At 38.8% G+C, this 19289-nt stretch overlaps 2 protein-coding genes across 2 annotated transcripts; one reads left to right on the top strand and one right to left on the bottom strand.

Annotated features, from left to right (window-relative positions):
- Window positions 1-320: 320 nt before the first annotated feature.
- Window positions 321-8470, bottom strand: atp6v1d (ATPase H+ transporting V1 subunit D). Its single transcript, XM_041805223.1, has 9 exons — window positions 8223-8470; window positions 3962-4079; window positions 3779-3858; window positions 3442-3509; window positions 3303-3347; window positions 3112-3215; window positions 1364-1430; window positions 1195-1273; window positions 321-1021 (listed from the first exon to the last, which is right to left on the bottom strand). Exons 1-9 carry the CDS (start codon window positions 8261-8263, stop codon window positions 877-879), a joined length of 747 nt encoding a protein of 248 aa, XP_041661157.1. The 5' UTR covers window positions 8264-8470; the 3' UTR covers window positions 321-876.
- Window positions 8471-8518: 48 nt separating this feature from the next.
- eif2s1b (eukaryotic translation initiation factor 2, subunit 1 alpha b) lies at window positions 8519-18925 on the top strand. The gene is made up of 8 exons (XM_041805222.1): window positions 8519-8683; window positions 11228-11470; window positions 11723-11802; window positions 14107-14258; window positions 14348-14454; window positions 15504-15601; window positions 15716-15859; window positions 18291-18925. The coding sequence occupies exons 2-8, from the start codon at window positions 11230-11232 to the stop codon at window positions 18414-18416; spliced, it is 948 nt and encodes a 315-aa protein (XP_041661156.1). The 5' UTR covers window positions 8519-8683; window positions 11228-11229; the 3' UTR covers window positions 18417-18925.
- The last annotated feature ends 364 nt before the right edge of the window (window positions 18926-19289 follow it).

The following is a 19289-nucleotide window of genomic DNA, read 5'->3' as shown; positions in this document are numbered from 1 at the left end:
GCAAAAATATGTAGCCCTAAAAAATTCATTTGCACATAATTTTCTAAATTAAACTTTAACCTGCTTTTGAAAAATCTGTTTTTTCAATAGAGAAACTTTGTTTTGTGGCCTGCATTTCCCCCTGTGCTACAGCAGCTAGAATTAAAGTGCTAAATGTAGCATTGTGGTGCAAGATGGCTGCCATTCTCCCCAAGCAGAGTTATTCACACTATTACACAAAATGTTTTTCTGCAGATGGAATAAAACTGAACCACAGTTCTTTTGAGTTGAACAGTGAAATGTGACTTTTTGTGCCTTCTAGTAAGAAATGGAGGCATTAGTTGGAGAATAATAACATCTTTATTTGATGAAGTGTTGGGCTTTGTGGACTTACACCAAGTTTTACAGTGGGGTCATATTGTGGGTTTTTAGATATAATGGTAAACATCCTCAGCGAGGTAAGAACAACCCAGTGATATGAGGTCAGCAGCTGGATGATCCTTCACAACACAGGCTCACACACTCTTTGAAATCTACAACCACTTGAAGCTTTACAGCATGCAATAAATGGCTCTAAATGAAGAGGAATATCTACAATCCATCCATCACATGGAATGCTTCTTTAATTTACTCACAAGCCGTGTGTAAACATAAACATTTTCTTATTATTTAGATTACTTTAAGGTGAACAGAGTCCCTTGTGGGTTTACAGCCAAGCTTGACGACATTTTGGTTCTGTACACAGACAAATCTGGAAACACACACAACCTTCCAGTGCTGAAAACAACCGCACAAATCATCACAGACGAGTACACAAAAAACAAGTTCATCAATTGTAATAGAAGACATAGACACGGCCTCAGAGGCACACAATAAATATGTTGATAGATATATTGTTCACTCAAACAGCAGGTCTTCATCCGTCTCCTCCGTCAGCATGTTGGTGGGCTCGGCGATGGGGCCCAGCTTAGCCAGACGGGCCGCGATCTCCAGCTCTGTTCTCTCCCTGAGCTGCTTCTTCTTCTCTTGAATCTTCTTCAGCCTGGCAGAGGAGGGAAGGAAAGTCTTTCAGAAGAGTAAACCCCCCCCCCCCCCCCGAAATGTGAACCCAACAAGGACAAGGGTCGGGCTAAACCAAGCAAACATTTCATCTGAATATGAGGTGAACATTCTTATATAAAGGAAAAGAAACGAGATCAGCTGAAAAAGTCTCACCTGTAGAACTCCTCTCGTTCTCTCTCATCCAGCTCTGTGATGATGTAGGTGAGGGTGCGATCGATCCGGGGAATAATCACTGCAGAGGTGATGAAGACATGATTACAGTAACAGCTTTATTACACTAGGAGGGGAAAACCTAAACATTCATGAGTTAAATAGAAATTACCATGTTCAATAGCATTCACACGCCGGTTGGTAATTTTTATGGCTTCATCCAGAGTGACAAAAGATGTCTGCAGAAAGAAAGAGAGCAAAATGTTCATTAATTACACTGAAAGTATGTAATATGTTAGGGGTTATCTTGACTGATATTAAATTACATAAACAATTTGAAGATTTAAGATATATCAGAAATAAACAAATGGAATAAATGAAAATAGTTTGGCTTATCTATAAAAAAAAACTCATATTGGAGAATATACAGAAACATTCTGTGGACGTGCATCTTTTTCTTTTATTTACTCTGTTTTTCTTTAGTAAAGGATTGTTGTATTCTTGACTTATATCTTGTGCATTTTGTTCAGTTGCAGCCTGATGCAATCATTTAAATTATTTTCTCCCATTAATCTACACTCACTACCCCATAATGACAACGTGAAAGCTGAATTAGACATTTTTCAAGTTTATTACAAATAAAGAGATCGTGTGTAGAGATAGGACTAAATTCCAGAAGGACAACCATCACGGCAGCCCTCCACTGATCTAGGCTCTATGGCAGAGTGGCTTAAAGGAAGCATCTCCTCAGAGCAAAACGCATAAAAGCCAGCTTGGAGCTTGCAAAAAAGCATCTGAAGGACTCTCAGACAGTGAGAAACAAGATTCTCTGGTCTAATGAAACCAAGGGTAAACTGTTTGGCCTCGATTCAAATTTTTTTTAACCCAATCCAAACACAGATTCATCTCTGTAAATGTCCCAGCCCTGACTTGAACCCCAACGGACATCTCTGTACCTGAAAATTGTTGTCCGATGACAGTTCCTATCAAAGCTGGCTGTACTTATGAGGATCTGCAAAGAAGAATGGCAGAAAATCCCCCAATCCAGGTCTGCAAAGCTTCATATTCAAAATGACTTGAGGCTGGAATTGCTACATTTACAAAAGTTTCTAGAATCTGTTTTCACGTTGCCATTATAGGGTACTGAGTGTAGATTAATGGGAGAAAAATGAATTCAAACAATTATTGTATCAGGCTGCAACATAACTATACTGGAAAAGGTAAAGATGGTCTGAACAGATACTACAAGCAAGAGGGCCAAGAGTGCATGCTGGCAGATCAGGCTGACCAAACACAATGACCTCTGTCTCGCCATCCCTCAAGTTTAGAAAATTCAAGGTCATCCATGTCTAAATAGAGACTGTAGGGTACCCATATTTTTAAAATTCAGAGGCATGTAGATTTGAACATCATCAGCAAAACAGTGGAAGGGGTAGTTATATTTTTTAGAAAATAGACCCCAGAGGCAACATATATGCAAAAATAAGATGGGGCCCAGCACAGAGCCTTGTGGGGTGCCACTTGTAAGAGTGGCTGTGTCAGATGAGGACAGATCCCAAAGATGAACAGAGGAGGTCCTATCTGTGACCACTTCCCTTAATGTCAACAGTAGTCTCCAAATGTGTCAACAGGGTCACGTGATCAACAATAGCAAAGGCAGCAGTTGAGTCTAAAAGTACCAGGATAGCAGCGTCTCCTGAATCTTCTGTTAGATTCTAATTTTAACATCAACAGTAACTAGTGTTAAGTTTTAAAAAACTGACAGATTAACTGTTATCAACTTTAACACCTCTGTTTACTGATTAAAGGTCAACAGAGTTACATTTTTGATAAACTAAGCCTTACCTTGTAGTAAAAAGCACAAAAATTACCAGGTCGTCTAAATGTGCCCCAGTATAAAAATCCAATTACACCCCCTACCTGTAGGGAGGCCAGCTCCACCAGCAGCTCCACAGCTCTGGCGTAGTTCCTCTTCAACCTGGAGAGCTGCTCTCCTCCTCGGGCCAGACCAGTCAGCTCATAACCTGGGGGAGGCACACACACATGCAGAGTGTAAAAACTCTCTGTCACACACTGATTACAAAATCTAACTTAATCTAAATGTGACTTACTGTCTCCACCCTCCTGGTAGTGCTCAAAAACTGGAAGAGTGACACCTGAAAAAAAAAAAAAAGCACAACATGTATAAAGGAGTTTTCTCCTAAACAATGAGTGTATGAATCTAACAGGGTAATTCTTTTTTAAGCTAACCTGCTACGTTGTCCTTCTTGGCTCTGACCTTCACTTGAGCTTTGTTCACGTTCTGGATCACAGTTGTGCTATGGACAAAACATCACAAATGGGAAAAATAGCTAATCTTTCTAAATATTTGAGTGAAATTATATGCTTATGTTGTTTAATCACGTTTCTGATGATTGTTACTTGTAATTTAGTTTCAGACCAAAATATAACAGAAGATTTTAGGAATATCAATTCATATGTCAGGGGTTGTTATATCCTAGAAAACAGTTTAAACCATGGCTCACCCTTCAGTATATTTGGGGAATTTTTTAATAACTCATCACATGATCTTTTTTGTGATTCTTACCTGAAGTCTCCAGCTGCAAATTTGGCTTCAGCCAATGAGAAAGCTGCCTCTCTCATCACCTCTCCCATCTTAGTCTTAGTCTAAAGAAAAACAGACACAAACAGTGCTTTCAGGAAAACCTTTTGGTGCTGTTAAAGACACTAATGAAAGGATAAAAGCTACATGTAATAATTTTCGACAGACCTCGATGATTTTGCGGAGGATCTGACGGAAGCGCATGGAGAGGGCGTCAGATTTCTTCTTCAGCAGGTTGCGGCCGGTCTGAGCACCTTTTAGTCGAGCCTTCATGATGGTCTGAGCCCTGCACAAAAAACACAGACAGCATAAATAGAGGTTATGGACATTATTCAGCTTTTTGAGTACTATTTTAGTAAAAGCGGCAAAAATAAACATGACTTGTTCATATCAGTAATGCCCCAACTGTTTTCTATCATATTTTCTCAATATAATGGATCCTTAAAAGAGAAAACAGATGTGCATGTTAATCTGTGCAAAACCTGGCAATCCAGACTCTGCTTATGGAAAAATTTAGTTTCTTTTCAGTAGTTTTTTTCCAAGTTTCCTGTAGAGAATGCATCACTCAGTTACCTTCACAATGGGTAGTTTTAATATAGCCTACAATGCTTTCTTTACTTTGAAGGGTAAACAATGTGGTAAAAAAAGACCATGGTGTACAGAAGCCCCCATGGACATATACATCATTATGTTTGGTTGTACTCAATGTTATGATAAAAAGTAAATGTAAGTTGTTTTTCTTGAGATCTCAGCTTTTTTATGTCGTTACCTTAGGGTTAATCCCTATTAAGGATAAGGATGTAGATTCTGTAAGGCAGGGGCGTAGCTAGGGATATTGGGCCCCCAGAAAGAATATTATACAGGGCCCCCTTTAACCGGTTAGCCAAGCAATAAATGTTGCATCATTTTTTACAAATATCTATGCATTTTAATGTTTTTGAACCATAATTCCCCCATTTATGAGCAACATTTTTACTATGGTTGAATTAAATTTACTTGCATTATTCCGCAGTGCTGGACTAGACCATTTGGACATGTTTAAGGGAGTAGTAGAGCGCCCCAGTATTGTATTTTACTCTATTTGATACGACTTTCAGTCTGTTGACAGTCACTTTTGATTTGATAATGACACTAATTACCAAGAAAAACTTAATGAAAACACACTTTTCATTGCAGGCTTTCAAGGGCCCCTCCCTAATGTGGGCTCGGGTATTAAGCCCCCCCCCCCCCCCCCGTTACACCCATGCACTGGGTAGTAATCTTCACTATGACAAACCTCCTGGTTTCCATTTGCAGTGCACATGTAGTCTGAGCTGTACTTTATCTGCATTATTTGGTGTATGCAGCTGACAACAGGCAAAACTTTATCTGCACTGACACACCAGCTCACATCAACGAAGTTCTTATAGTTTATTTTTTCTCAAAATAGAAAATAAAACTAGAGCCACAAATTAGCCAAAGTTAGATCCTCTCACATTAAAATCCCATCATTATGCCTTTAAAACACTGCCTGCATGCAGAACATTATCATTACATCGGATATCATCAAATCCACTTAAAGTATCCATGTGGCTTATAAATTTAATTCGGTTAGAAAAGATAAAATACTCACTGAGAGGGATTAAGAAACCATTTCACTCAGTATGGGACCCAGTTTATCATACTTAGGTAAATTGCCTGATAGTGTTTAGTTGGCTTCTTCTATAACTATATCAGCCCTCATTGATTACAGTCCACTTTAATAACTAAAGTTTCTCAGCCTTTCTCTTTTCCTGCCACTTCCAAACCTTCAGTGTACTATTTAGACCTTCATCTGTATTGTTTTGTGTTGTTTTACTCACATATTAGAGTTTGGAGTTTTGTCCTGTTTTCCCTCACATTTCTTTCTTCCATATAATAGAATTATATTTGTATGTATGCCGTCTGTGTATCATTCAGTATTGACCTGTCTGGCATATTTTGTAGCTACATAAACTTCTCCTGTTTTCCTTCAGAGCATCACATTAGTGGACTTTAGTACCACAACCAATAAGAGAGTCAACATCCTACTGAGAACCAACAATTTCAACAGTGATGCTGTCGCTACCCATCGTAACATTAACAGCAGTATTTCCAGTTGTTCTTGTGAACTGTGTTGTTAATGTTGATATTATCTTTATTTCTTTGTTTTACTGTTGTATGTTGTGTTTTATTCTAAGATGCCTAATAACACCTGGCAAAGGGACTACTGATAAAAATCCATTTTCAAATGAATTACACATTTTACCATTTTGAACAGGAATAAGGAATTTCAAACTGAATTCACCCAAATTTGAGCCAGCTCACTGGGCTTCTCTGAGAAGTCAGAAATTAATCAATTATAACATTCAACCACTAAAACTCATTTTTCTGTTCAGGAATGCAATTGAATAACTATAATCTGACATATCAATCAAGAAATAATAATGTGCTTTACTATTTTTTCAGGATTTTTTTGTAAATCAGTAAATTCAAAAATTCATGGATAACAATAATAATTATAATTTAGCGTTAAACATATCATTTGGGTTAAAGAGCTTCTACATATTGTTGTATTAAGCATTGCAGAAACATAAAAAATGATTTTGGTATTTACCAATGCTGTTAATTTAGGGCAGCTGTGGCATAAACCTTACTTTGGTTAGGGTTAGGGTGGTCTAATGAATTTGTTAAGCATTGTATATTTCCAAATAAAAATGATTATTTCTTGTTGCGCAAGCATACTTGGCCAATAAAGCTGATACTGAGAAGGAAATCTTTCCTGGTAGTCATTTAACACAAACCTCTGCTTCATTTGAACTAACACAGCTGATTTTCTCATAATTAAATTTTAATTTCTTGAGGCACTCTTAAACACTTATTTTGTCCTCCTGTCTCTTTAAACAGTCTTTTGTTTTCTTCAGTCCAAGGTCCAAACAGCAACATTTTTCATTAAATAGATTATAGAGCTTAAATTTTACGGAAATGTGGTTCATGAGAAGGTGGTGGTGTCTGTCTTTAAACCAATATCATCGGTACAACTGATATTTTGGCTAAAAAAGTCAGCCTATAACAGCCTTAAATAATGGCCTTGTTAACAAATAGGTTAGTGGAGTTTTAGGCTGGACCAACAAACCTAAAGCATGAAGCTTTTTCTTAATTCATACATTCCTTACACTTTACAGTCTGTTTTAAGAACTGAAATTTGTTAATTGGTTCATCCTCAAGCTTTAAATTGCGTGTTTGTAGAAGTGAAGTTTTAGGTCTGAACTACATTTAAATACCAGTATCAGCTAAAATTATTTTGTCAATGTCAGCATATCAGGTATCAGACATAATCTAATATTGTGCATCCCTAATTCTTAATATCAGTGTTTGGTATATATGCTGTATATATATTTTTCTTTTTAATTATCCTTTAGTAAAATATCCTCTACACGCTAAAAACACTTCAGGGTAAAACTCTTGTAGGTGGAAAATGTTGAAGGCGATCTGCTATCAGAGCACAACTACTGAAGCAACAATTCATATCATTAATTCTGTATTTGCTATTATTTAATTTACACATAATCCTTTAAATAAAAGCCCACCATATCTTAAGGCCCAGTCCCTTTTTCTAGCCTGTTGCTGCATGTTTTGACAGCAGAAGGGCAGGTCTCTCTTAGGCCTCTGGTCATTGAGTACTGAATTAGTTCCTCAAAAATGAGGAAAAATACGAAGAATATGGGATAAAGATTTCATAATTTAAAGCAACATGTATTGTGCTATATAAAATACAATTTCATTGTCTTTGTTTGAAAATAATAAAGGTCTATCTTGTTTGGACGCCTGCTTCGTCTAAAAGCAGGTTGATTTTATATCCTGGAATTATAAAAACCTGGGTGATAATTAAAGTTTTACAGAAGTATACTCAGGATCTGTGTCACAAATTCTTAAGTCTACTATGTTTACTTTGTCTCAAGATCTTAACAATTCATGTCAATTACCTGGACAGTTTAAACTGTATCTGCTTGATGCCTGTGCAGTATGAGCATGATTGGATCAATATGGTAAAATGATAAGACTCAAACACAGACTGATCAGAGATAGTCAGAGAGGACATGTGCTGACTGATGGTCAGTGTGTATCAAACACCAGACTGACAGCTCACACAAGGATCATGGTAGAAACATCACATGACAAACAGAGTCTTCCTCTTTCCACAGCTTTCTGGTACTGATATGAATTATGTTAAGGATTAAATGACACACTGTAAAACAAGGCTGTGTCCCTACTCCCTTCATGTGATTCCAATGATATTTTACAGCAGATAGGAGACAGAAATCATCAACCTGAGAGACTGGGAAACAAAGAGTCAACAAATCAGTGGAATAATAAAGGTGGACAAGAAGCTACAGTAGGCTAGCATTAAGCTAGCACACAATCTGCTTACATTCTGGAGGGGAATATGTCGATCCTGTCTTTTCCAGACATCTTCTCGTCTTTTGGTCGATGGTTGTGGTCTTCTGTTTACTTCCGTTTCCGAAAATCAACGCTGAACCGTTATCGTTAAATCTACTGTATTAATCTAAGCATGTGGTGCAGGTAAGTGATGTTTTTCTTGCAGGATTATAAGCACAGATCGGACTGATGGTCGTGATCTTGTCCTACTCCTCGTCCGGTGATGATCAGCTGGTCTCTGGTCATGTGACTAAGCGGAACGCGTTGTTGCACATGCGCGCGTCGAACAGCTCTGACGATCTTTTCCGGGTCGAGATATTAGCACACCCATGAAAGTGAGCTAGCGGGCCCGAGGTCTTCTTTTAAAATATCTCAAAAGAAGCAACAATTGGAAACGTAAACACTCCCAATACGGAAAATAACACTTTATCGTCCTGTAACCATATGATACAGGTGAGTTTTTATTGATAAAAGAGATGTTTAGGGTTGAGCGGTGACCACACGGGGCTGCTAGCTGCTGAGCTAACAGTTAGCCCTGTTCAGTAGTGCATGTGCCGCATGTGAGTCAGACCGGGCTATTAGCTGTGAAAGCTAACGGGCATTTAAGTAACTGTTACTTCTCATTTTTCATTGGACCTGCTTTGTGTTGTTAAACTTTATATAGAGCTACTACCTTCGTTAGTACTATAAAGCATTTGGAAAGAAGAAATTGTTTTATTAATACCAGTTTTCGCTCTTATTTAAACAGTTATGAACGCCTGGTTGTGTGCATTGCATCATCCCATTCAAAGCCAAATATGTGGGATAAAACAGCCCCTGTTTACTCTGCCAGCTCTCTTAATCCTAGTACAATGAGCAAAGAAACATTGTCAGACCAAACTCAGTCAGTTGACCGGCTTATCCCAACAAACAGCCAGAAAAACAATTAATCATGTCTACTAAATTCATTCACACTGTTTCTCAAACATTTTAGGAGTGTGGAAATTTTCTACATTTTTTTTTTAATCTTTTTTTTTTAATGACACACATTCTGCTATTTAAATCATTTTTAGTACGATTAAATTGCTGTAGTACTTACATAAACTAAGATCAAATTTGTAAACATTTCTTGCCTCATCTGAACTGTATAAATATGTTGGACACTAAATGGAAAAGTGAAATAGGATTATGTCGGCTTTTTTTTTTCAATAATACGAAAGTACCAGAGTTGTGAGACTCGTATTAGACAAGTTTAGATGTATAGTTTCATGATAACTACTCTAGTCCATGACATAATACACAGGACTTGGGAATGTCTAAATATTGGGAATTCTAGGGATGCACAATATTATCGGCATGTCATTACCAGGAGAGATTAGCTTAAAAAGGGAAGTATCAATATTAGCTGATATTTGCAATCAAGGTCAACTGATAATGGTTTGATACATATTATCGGTAGTTCATGAAGCTGATAACTGATATTTGGAACCAATACACATTTGTTGTGACAAACAAAATGTTCTTAATGATTGAAAAAAGGATGCAAAATAGACTATTATGAGAGTCAGCACCTCCTAGTCTGAGGCCATGGCAGTGGATTGCTCCCTCCAGGTGGGGATGGAGTCTTTGCCTCAGGTGAAGGAGTTCAAGTATCTTGGGGTCTTGTCCATGAGTGAGAGTAAAAGAGACCATGAGATTGATACTGTGATGGAGAGGGAGCTGAGCCGAAAGGATAAGCTTTCAATTTGCTGGTCAATCTACCTTCAAACCCTCACCTGTGGCCATGAACTCTGGGTAATGACTGAAAGGATGAGATCACTGGTACAAGAGACTGAAATGAGTTTTCTCCAGAGGCTGGCTGGGCTCAGCCTTAGAGATAAGTTGAAGAGTTCAGACATATGAAGGGAGCTAAGAGAAGAGCTGCTGCTCCTTCATTCTGAAAGGTGCCAGCTGAGGTGATTCTGCCATCTGATCGGGATGCCACCTGGGCACCCCCCATGGAGGACCTCCGGGCTCATCTAATTAAGAGGAGCCCTTAGGGAAGACCCAGAATGTGCTGGAGGGGTTATATATTCTGTCTGGTCTGGGAATGCCTCAAAATCCCCCAGGAGGAGTTGAAAAGTGTTGCTGGGGAGAGGGATGTCTGGGTTGACTCGCTAAACCTGCTACCACCTCAACTTGGCTTCAGATAAGCTGAAGAAGATGGATACATAAACAATTTAGCACTAGCTCTGCTGTCATGACAAAATGCACAGAGCATCACTCGGTCAATGCCATCCAGGGCTTAATGTTGATTGGCTGGCAGTCATGTGACAACTAGCCTATCACATAGGGATGTGTTAGGGATTTAGGTGAAGTTAAAGAGAATGAAAACAAAGTCAGAGAGGAAGAAACCCCTTGCTGTGGAGTCAAAATGCCTCACCTTTTGGTTAATTGTATAAATTATTGGTAAAATAAAATGCAAATGCAGATAATCAGCTAAATGCCATATGTTGGCCTCAGTCTACTCCTATTTACAGATTATATTTTGGCTATAAAAATCTTCCTGTGTCAGCTGTAAATATTGGTCATCAGAGCAAATAAGTGAATTTAGTTTTGGGCAGGATTAACAGGCCGAACTACTTTGAAATATCAATTGGTATTGGCTAAGATTAGTTGGTAAATATCGGATATTGGCAAAGATCCAGTATAGGACATCCCTAGTGATATCCTATTGGCAATAATAGTCGGGATGTATGGTATTTTCAGCATGATATTGGTAACAACAGATATCCATTTAAATCGTTTATCATCATACCAACAAAGATGAAAATGTCCTTGAAAACAAGCTGTGACTAGACAAACATTTGGTGCAAACCTCCCCGATTGGTTAATGCCAAAAACCAGGCCTTGTGCTAAAAGCTTTGTCATACTCAAACCTTTATCTATCACATTAAACTTCTATATTTTAAAGTTTGATTATGGTGTTAAAAGCATAAAGAGGGCTTTATGACATCTAACGCCTTGTTTCTCTCTCAGCGATGCCGGGGCTCAGCTGTCGATTTTACCAGCACCGGTTCCCAGAGGTGGAGGATGTCGTGATGGTGAACGTGAGGTCCATCGCTGAGATGGGCGCCTACGTCAGCCTCCTGGAGTACAACAACATTGAGGGCATGATCCTCCTGAGTGAGCTGTCCCGTCGACGTATCCGCTCCATCAACAAGCTCATCCGCATCGGCCGCAATGAGTGCGTGGTCGTCATCCGAGTAGACAAAGAGAAAGGTAAATTTAGTCATTCATATTACAATGTGTTTCCATTTCTTTGAATGAAATGCCTTTGTATATACTGTGACATTTTTCTCTGCACATAAACCACACAGTGTTAACAATCATTTCATGTGTATTGATTTTTTAATTCCAATCTTATAAGAATTACCCAAACAGCTGTCTTCTTCCTCTTCTTTACTAGTTTACGTCATTATTGTGATTATGTCCTGCCATATATCATCAATCTCTTCTCCATTTTGTCTGTAGGCTACATCGATTTATCAAAAAGAAGAGTTTCCCCAGAGGAGGCCATCAAGTGCGAAGATAAATTCACTAAATCTAAAACTGTAAGTCCAAAAGTCCTGATACAGATCTGATATTCAGGAAACTTCATGCATTTAGCATTAATAAAACATGATGGATCCTATGTAAGAGCTTATCACATATCTAGCATAGTGCTAACAGGTTTCTACTTTTTGATCAGTAATGCTGGTATCGATAGAGAACCATGGGGACTTTATTTATCCCTTTGGACATTTACAGTCAGAGGTACTGGAATAGGGTGGGCGTTTTGCTCAGTTGGCAGAGCAAGTGCCAGAACACAGAGGCTACATTCATCAGTGCACTGGTTGCACGTCTGTACCCCAATCCTGGTGCCATTTAGTGAATGTCTTCTCTTTCTCTCTCTCTCTCCTCATTTTATGTCTCTTTTCAACTGTCCTGTCCAGCAAAGGCAAAAATCCCAACAAACAATCTTTCTTAAAAGAAAGTGCTGTAAGAATGCATAACTGAGATTAAAATGGGAAATTTTTGCAAAAGACATAGTGAAAAGTGTATATAAAAAAGCTCTATGAAATGTATTTGCTACCTTTTAATGCCACATGTCAGTATTGAGATTTACCAAAACTATCTGTCATCAAAACATGCATTTGAGAGAAGTAAATCCATCAAAACCTGCAAGCAAATTTCTGCTGTTTCTAAACCACACATAATCAGAGGCAGTGGTTCAGCACAGAAACTCTGCCAATGTGTGTAGGAGTTTAAATGCAGTATTTAGTAGTAGGAATAAGAACACTTTCTTTTTTTTGTTGTTTCTGTAATGAAACATTGTATTATAATTTATTTTTACTAGAATGGTATCAAAGTTTGAATCTCTTATATGACAACCCTAATTTCATTTCTGCACAAAAAGCACAGTAATGAACAGTAGAGATCAGCAAAGCAGTGGTTGCCAAATGGTGTTCTGAGCCACACTGGTGTACCAAGTCTAGTTGGGAGGGAATTTGTTCATCACTACCTTAGCTATTTTATAAAACCATTGGAATATAGAATTGAACTTTAGAAATGCAGTGCCTATAAAAAGTTTTCAGCCCCTCAGATGTTTTACCCTTTTATTGATTTTTTCATATCAATCATGGTAAATAGAACTTATACATCTAGACACTACAATTTTACTCAATTCTTCTTTGCAAAACTGATCAAGCTCTGTCAAGTTGTGTGGGGAACGGGTGTTAATAGCACTTTTCAAGTCCAGCCAGAAATTCTCTACTGGATTAAGGTCTGGTCTTTGACTTGTCAACTCCAGAACATTCACCTTGTTGTCTTTAACCATTTCTGTGTAGCTTTACTGTATGAATCAGGTTGTTGCCTTGCTGGAGTATAAATCTTCTCATAAGCCATAGTTCTCTTGCAGACTGAAAAAGAATGTTCTCCAGGATTTTCTTATATTTGCCGCTTTCATTGTACTCTCTACTTTTACAAGCCTTTCGGGGCTGGCTACCGTGAAGCATCCCCACAGCATGCTGCTGCCACCAGCGTGCTTCACAGTGGGGATGGTATGTTTGTGGTGATGTGCATTGTTTGGTGTCCGCCAAACATAGCATCTTGTCTGATGGCAAGAAAGCAACATTTTGGTCTCATCAGACAAAAGAACGTTCCTCCCACATGCCTTTTGGCAAACTCTAGTTAGATTTAATTAGTTTTCTTCAACAGTGGATTTGTCTTTGCCACTCTCATATAAAGCTTTGACTGGTGAAGAACCCGGGAAAAAGTTGTTTTATGCAGAGTCTCTCCCATCTCAGCTGCTGAAGCTTGTACGTCCTTCAGAGTAGTCATACGTGTCTTGGCGGCCTCTCTCACTAGTCTCCTTCTTGCATGCTCACTCAGTTTGTGAGGACGGCCTGATCTAGGCAGATATACACATGTGGCATATTTCTTTTATTTCTTGATTATGGATTTGATTCAACTCCGGGGATGTTCAGTGCCTTTGAAATATTTTTGTATTCATGCCCTAACTTCTACCTTTCAGTAATCTTTTCTCTGAGTTGCTTGGAGTGTTCTTTTATCTTCATGGTGTAATGGTAGCAACGAATACTGATCAACCAGTGACTAGACCTTCCAGACACAGGCGTTTTTATACTCAATCACTTGAGACACATTAACTGCACTCAGGTGATCACCATTTCATTGAAAGTGAAACTACTAGCACCAATTAGTTTGGCCTAGGACTAGATTAGTCACTTTAGTGGGTGAATATTTATGCAGCCACTTATTTTACATCGTGTGTTTTTATTTAATCAACATTAGTTTGTTGAAATCGGTTTTCAGGGGGTGTGGGTTAGCAAAAATAACTCTGGTTGTTGTGTTTGCAGGTGTACAGCATCCTGCGACACGTGGCGGAGGTGTTGGAGTACAGTAAGGACGAGCAGCTAGAGAGCTTGTACCAGCGCACCGCCTGGGTCTTTGATGAGAAATACAAGCGACCCGGATATGGAGCCTACGATGTCTTCAAACAGGCTGTATCGTAAGTGGTGGTTGTTTCAAGCTCATTCAGAATGTGTAAAAAAATAAGGTTAAATGTTGAATCATATAATGAAATTATTCCCTGTACAGAGATCCTGCCATTCTTGATGGATTGGAGTTAACAGAGGAGGAGAGGAGCGTGCTCATTGACAACATCAACAGGCGACTCACTCCACAGGCTGTCAAAATCAGAGCAGGTAAGACTGTAGGTGTGCATTAACCCTTTACCTACTGAGTCTAAAAATGGTGATTTGGACATATTTTGTTATTATGGCTGTAAAATAGTCAGGAAATGCCCTAAGTCTGAGAGCTTTGGTCCCTTTTCCCAGGAGTACTTGAACTTGACTTTTCAACATCTGGTTAATGATTATTGCACATTATATGGAATTGTCAGCAGTTTAAAAGAAGAAAAACACAAAAACGGATTTGTTTTTCATGGCTTTTATAAGAAGAAATTTTGTTATTGCTCATGAAGTTTTGATTTGACATTTGAAATGTGAACCTATACATGTTTAGAACAATCACCAGTCAGTTTTTGAGTCTAGGACTCTGGGTGTGCAAAACACAGTGCAAAAGATAACTATATACATAGGCAAAAATTAGTGCAAATAAAGGTGGAAAATGCATTCTCAACATTCTCAAGTAACATATCGTTATTGCACATGACAGACATGCACAAATGCCACTATCTAACGCTATTTTTTGAAAACAAAACACCACTCTCGCTCGCTCTCCTTTTACTCTTTCTTCAGTGTCCTTTCTCACTCGTCTTCTGCCAAAGCTGCCATTTTTGCAGTGCTGTTCAACATTACCGTAATATATATACCACACATCATATATTGCCAGAAATCACAGATTCTCAGCTCTCTGTCAGTGTTGGAATTTTTTAGATTGAGCAAACTTTCGAGGAGTTACAGTGTTTAAAATCCGTGTAGCGGTCTCGCGATACTTTGGATGTTTTGCTATGGTGTTTTGCTATGAATGCCCACATCATATGGTTGCGAGTACTGTAATGAACCATATATGTACGCATGCCCACAACTCTCAGCTTTCCAATGCCATTGGAATTTTTCTGATTGGACAAACTTTGACAGAGTTACGGTAATAATACTCCGGACATATAAAACACAGCGCCGGGTCAGTAGGTAAAGGGTGAAAGGAAGCATTTGATTATTAACTGTAGCTGTAACATGAATGCTTTTCAATTTTTGCATTGAAAATGAAAAATGTTCTCTCTCTCCTGCAGACATCGAGGTAGCATGTTACGGGTATGAGGGCATCGATGCAGTGAAGGAGGCTCTGAGGGCGGGGCTAAGCTGCTCCACAGAAGCCATGCCAATCAAGGTAAAGTTTTCAGTGTGATGTGACCTGCTGCTTTAGTTTTTAGAGGGTAAGAGATTTTAGTGTGCAAGACTGTAATGTGGTGTTATAATTCTGTGGTGGTCTTTTTCCACGCAGATCAACCTGATCGCTCCCCCTCGCTACGTGATGACGACGACCACGCTGGAGCGCACAGAGGGTCTGTCTGTCCTCAACCAGGCCATGGCTGCCATTAAGGAGAAGATCGAGGAGAAGAGAGGGGTCTTTAACATCCAGATGGAGGTGAGTGGCTTCATATCTCAAAGCATTTTTATGTTTCTTACATTATTTTAGGTGACTTGAAGTTGAAAGTAAAAAAGCACATACTAAGTTCTACATAGATCAGACGTTTGAGAGTTTCACCAGTTATATTAAGAGTATTTAAGCACACAAAGTGTTTCAGAAGGAATGTGACCTAATACTCTTCTTAAATGAAACTATGAATTTAGACCCTTTTCCTAAGATATCCTCTAACAGTCCTGTGAAGTATTAAGATACTACTGTTCTTTAATTACTTGTAGTTTACTAGAGTGGGGTTTGTTAGCAGTCAGTGGCAAAGAGCTGCAGAGTCCACCACCAGGGGGCTCTCAATCACCAGAAATAACAAAAGTTGATTCTTTAAAATTTATCTACTGGAGGAAGAATGTTTAATTACTATATTGTGAATACATCTTAGTGGGCTAAGTCTTTGTTGAAAAGACTCTTCTATTATTTAGAAAAATTCTAAGAAGCGGAGGTTGGCAGAGCTGAGCAGCATGCTTAATCAACTTGGAAATGTCTACCTAGGCTACACCATTGCAGAGATGAGAGGTGTTATGCATTGCAGGGGGACAGAAAGCACAGCAGATGGCAGAGAATAATCTTTGTCCATCAGAAGTCAGCAGTACTAAACATGATAAAATTCAGAAGCATAATAGCAGCTCCCACTGTCAGTTTCATTTTCTAATGTAGCAGTCTTTGTCATAACTTCTAGTCTTTGCACGGCAACATCGGCAAAGCAGGAAAATCTTCGTTTTTGGAAAGTGTTTCCCATGTGCTGGCAAACAGCAAGGAATTTTAACAGCTTTTTCAAACATCCTAATTTTAATTTATATGCTCACATTATTTTACTTTGCACACAGAAACAAAATTATTTCACAAAATAACAAAAACCACCAGTCAAAATAATTAGCCCCCAATGCTAATAGTCAGTCATGTCTCCTTTTTACTGGACAACAGCCTGCAGTCATTTGTTGTAGTTTTTAACAATTTTAAGGAATCCAAGCGCATTCTTCTTTGGCCAATCTCTTAAGCTCCTCCAGATTTGATGGCCTTCGGGGATTGGACCTTTGTCCTAAGTTCACCCCTGAGATTTTCAATGGGATACAAGTCAGGGCTTTGTGCAGGCAACTCAATAACCTTTACTTCGGTCTTCTGGAGGCAGTTCTTCATTAGTAGCCATGTTTGTTTTGGGTTGTTGTCATGTCGGAAGACAAAGCGATGACCAAGGCCAGGTTTTGCTGCTGACTGCTTGAAGATTTCTTTCTTCTCTCTTAATGTTTCCTCTTCACTGGCGTGTTTCACCGTGGGTATGGTGTTCTTTGGGTTATACATCTCTAACTTCTCTCTCCAAACATAAGCAACATCCAGAGAGCTCTAGTTTGGTCTCATCCGACCAAAGGGGACATGCTTCCAGTATGCATAATTTTCCTCCAGGTTGTTCTGAGCAGACTTCAGTCTGGCTTGAAGGCGTCTCTTCTGTAGAAGTGTTTTTCGGGTTTATTCCTGTTCAGGACTCTGGTAATCGTCTTCTTTGAGATTATAATTCCTGACTTAGCTGTCATTCACTAGTGTCTTGGCAGTTGTTCTGGGGTCTTTAGACACATCTCACACTAGTTTTCTCTGCAGAGTCTTTGAAATCTTTCTCTTCAGGCCTCTTTCATGTTTGTTCTTAACTGTGTGACTCTCTTTGAATTTATTAATGATTCTTCTCACTCCAGTTCTTGATTCTTGGAAACACTGTAACTTTGTATATCCTTCTGCTTTGTGAGCATCAAAAAGTATTTTTCTTAAGTCTAAACTGATATATTACTGATTTATTAGATGATAACCCTCAGTTTTAACTTGATTTTACAAGATTTGAGCATTAAAAAGTTAAAGCACACCATTGCACAACAGTGGTTTGTGCTATTGCCCAACAAAAAGTCAGACCCTGGTGTTATTTTTATATTTTTTAAGTGAAATAATTTTGTTTTCGTGTGCAAAGTAAAATAATGTAAGCATCCATAATAAAACTAGGATGTTTAGAAAAGCTGTGTGAAAAGGTCCTTCCTCTGTTTGACAGCACTTGGGAAATACTTTGAAAAGTTCACATGGGAGCTAATAATTTCATCCTAATCTGTGCCTTTATAAACTGTCCACTTTCTACAGCCACAACAAAGAATTTATTACAGCTTTTTGGGATAGCAAAAAAAATTTGATGCAGATAAATATTTTGTTAGAATAAAAGTCAGATTTTGATGAAGTTCCTTGAAGCACAGCATTAGTTTTTTCTGGTTTCTTGCAAATATATGACTTTATGATGACAGTCATTGCTTTAACCTACCAACGCTGCTGTTCGTAACCAAGGTTATTTAAAACCCTGTTAGTTTTCATCTGGATGTGATTAAACTCCTCTCCACTTGTTGTTTTTCAGCCCAAGGTGGTGACAGACACAGATGAGACAGAGCTCGCCCGGCAGCTGGAGAGGTTAGAGCGGGAGAACGCCGAGGTGGACGGAGACGACGACGCCGAGGAGATGGAGGCTAAAGCGGAGGACTAGAGTCACACCTCAGAGGAAAGGCTGGTGGGGAGAAAAAACATCAGAGAGATGTGGACATGACCAGCCACATGGGCTCAGTCCAACAGATGTTACCTTTCACATTGCAAACATTAGCAGGCGTTAAAAGTTCATTGGCCGACGTCCCGGTTTGTTCAGTAGCAAAGTTTGTTTAAAGGACGACGACACACAACTGTCCTATTACACAGACATGGATGCAAAGAAAGCTAAATTACAAATAAACATCAACATAGTCTCTATTTTTAAATTTGAAAAATGAAATAAAGCAGTTTACAAGCAGTGGCCTTCACTTACCTCTTGCTTCAGAGCCCGCTGTCTTCAGTTTCCTGAGGAGAGACTGAGATTAAAGGGGAAACACTTCAGCTTGTCTGTCTTTACACCCATCAGCGGTGACTTCATGTGCTGTTCTCTCTAACAGTTTGAGGGTTTTTATGGGCAAGACCTGCTCCTGTTCAGCTCACATGGCATCAATAAAGATCTGGAAGTTTTGATCTCAATGCGTCTGTGTCCACTGCTCTGAGTACAAGTATGAAACAAAACAAGAACTGGTGTTGGTTTAAGCAATTTTCTTTGTAGCTTTTGTCAGCACCAAGTAAAGTGACTCCAACTACTTATCTCAAAGGAAGTGGGTGAAATGTATCTTTAAAAATGCCAACAGGTTGGGGAATCAGTAGCAGAAAAGCAGGGAAATGTATTCCCATGTATTCATGCTTTCTATGTAAACCCTGGGAGGATAAACAGTGCGTGTAAGAAGTATTCATCCCCCTGGATTATTTCTCTTTTTATTGACTTTATAAATCAATCAATGCCAATATAATTTGACCTAAAAAAAACCTGTCAAAGTGAAAAAGTAGT

This window comes from Cheilinus undulatus, linkage group 14 (assembly GCF_018320785.1).
Source record: "Cheilinus undulatus linkage group 14, ASM1832078v1, whole genome shotgun sequence".
NCBI lineage: Eukaryota > Metazoa > Chordata > Actinopteri > Labriformes > Labridae > Cheilinus > Cheilinus undulatus.
The sequence above is the reverse complement of the archived record's forward strand: the minus strand, read 5'-3'. Positions and strand labels throughout refer to the sequence as shown.

Coding starts and splice junctions, on each gene's coding strand:
- eif2s1b (XM_041805222.1), top strand. CDS start 11,230: ATGCCGGGGCTCAGCTGTCGATTTTACCAGCACCGGTTCCCAGAGGTG. Junction 11,471..11,722: donor CCGAGTAGACAAAGAGAAAG/GTAAATTTAGTC, acceptor TTTTGTCTGTAG/GCTACATCGATTTATCAAAA. Junction 15,602..15,715: donor CAGAAGCCATGCCAATCAAG/GTAAAGTTTTCA, acceptor TTTTCCACGCAG/ATCAACCTGATCGCTCCCCC.
- atp6v1d (XM_041805223.1), bottom strand. CDS start 8,263: ATGTCTGGAAAAGACAGGATCGACATATTCCCCTCCAGAAT. Junction 4,080..8,222: donor GACATATTCCCCTCCAGAAT/GTAAGCAGATTG, acceptor TTTTTTGTGCAG/GGCTCAGACCATCATGAAGG. Junction 3,216..3,302: donor CTACCAGGAGGGTGGAGACA/GTAAGTCACATT, acceptor TGCCTCCCCCAG/GTTATGAGCTGACTGGTCTG.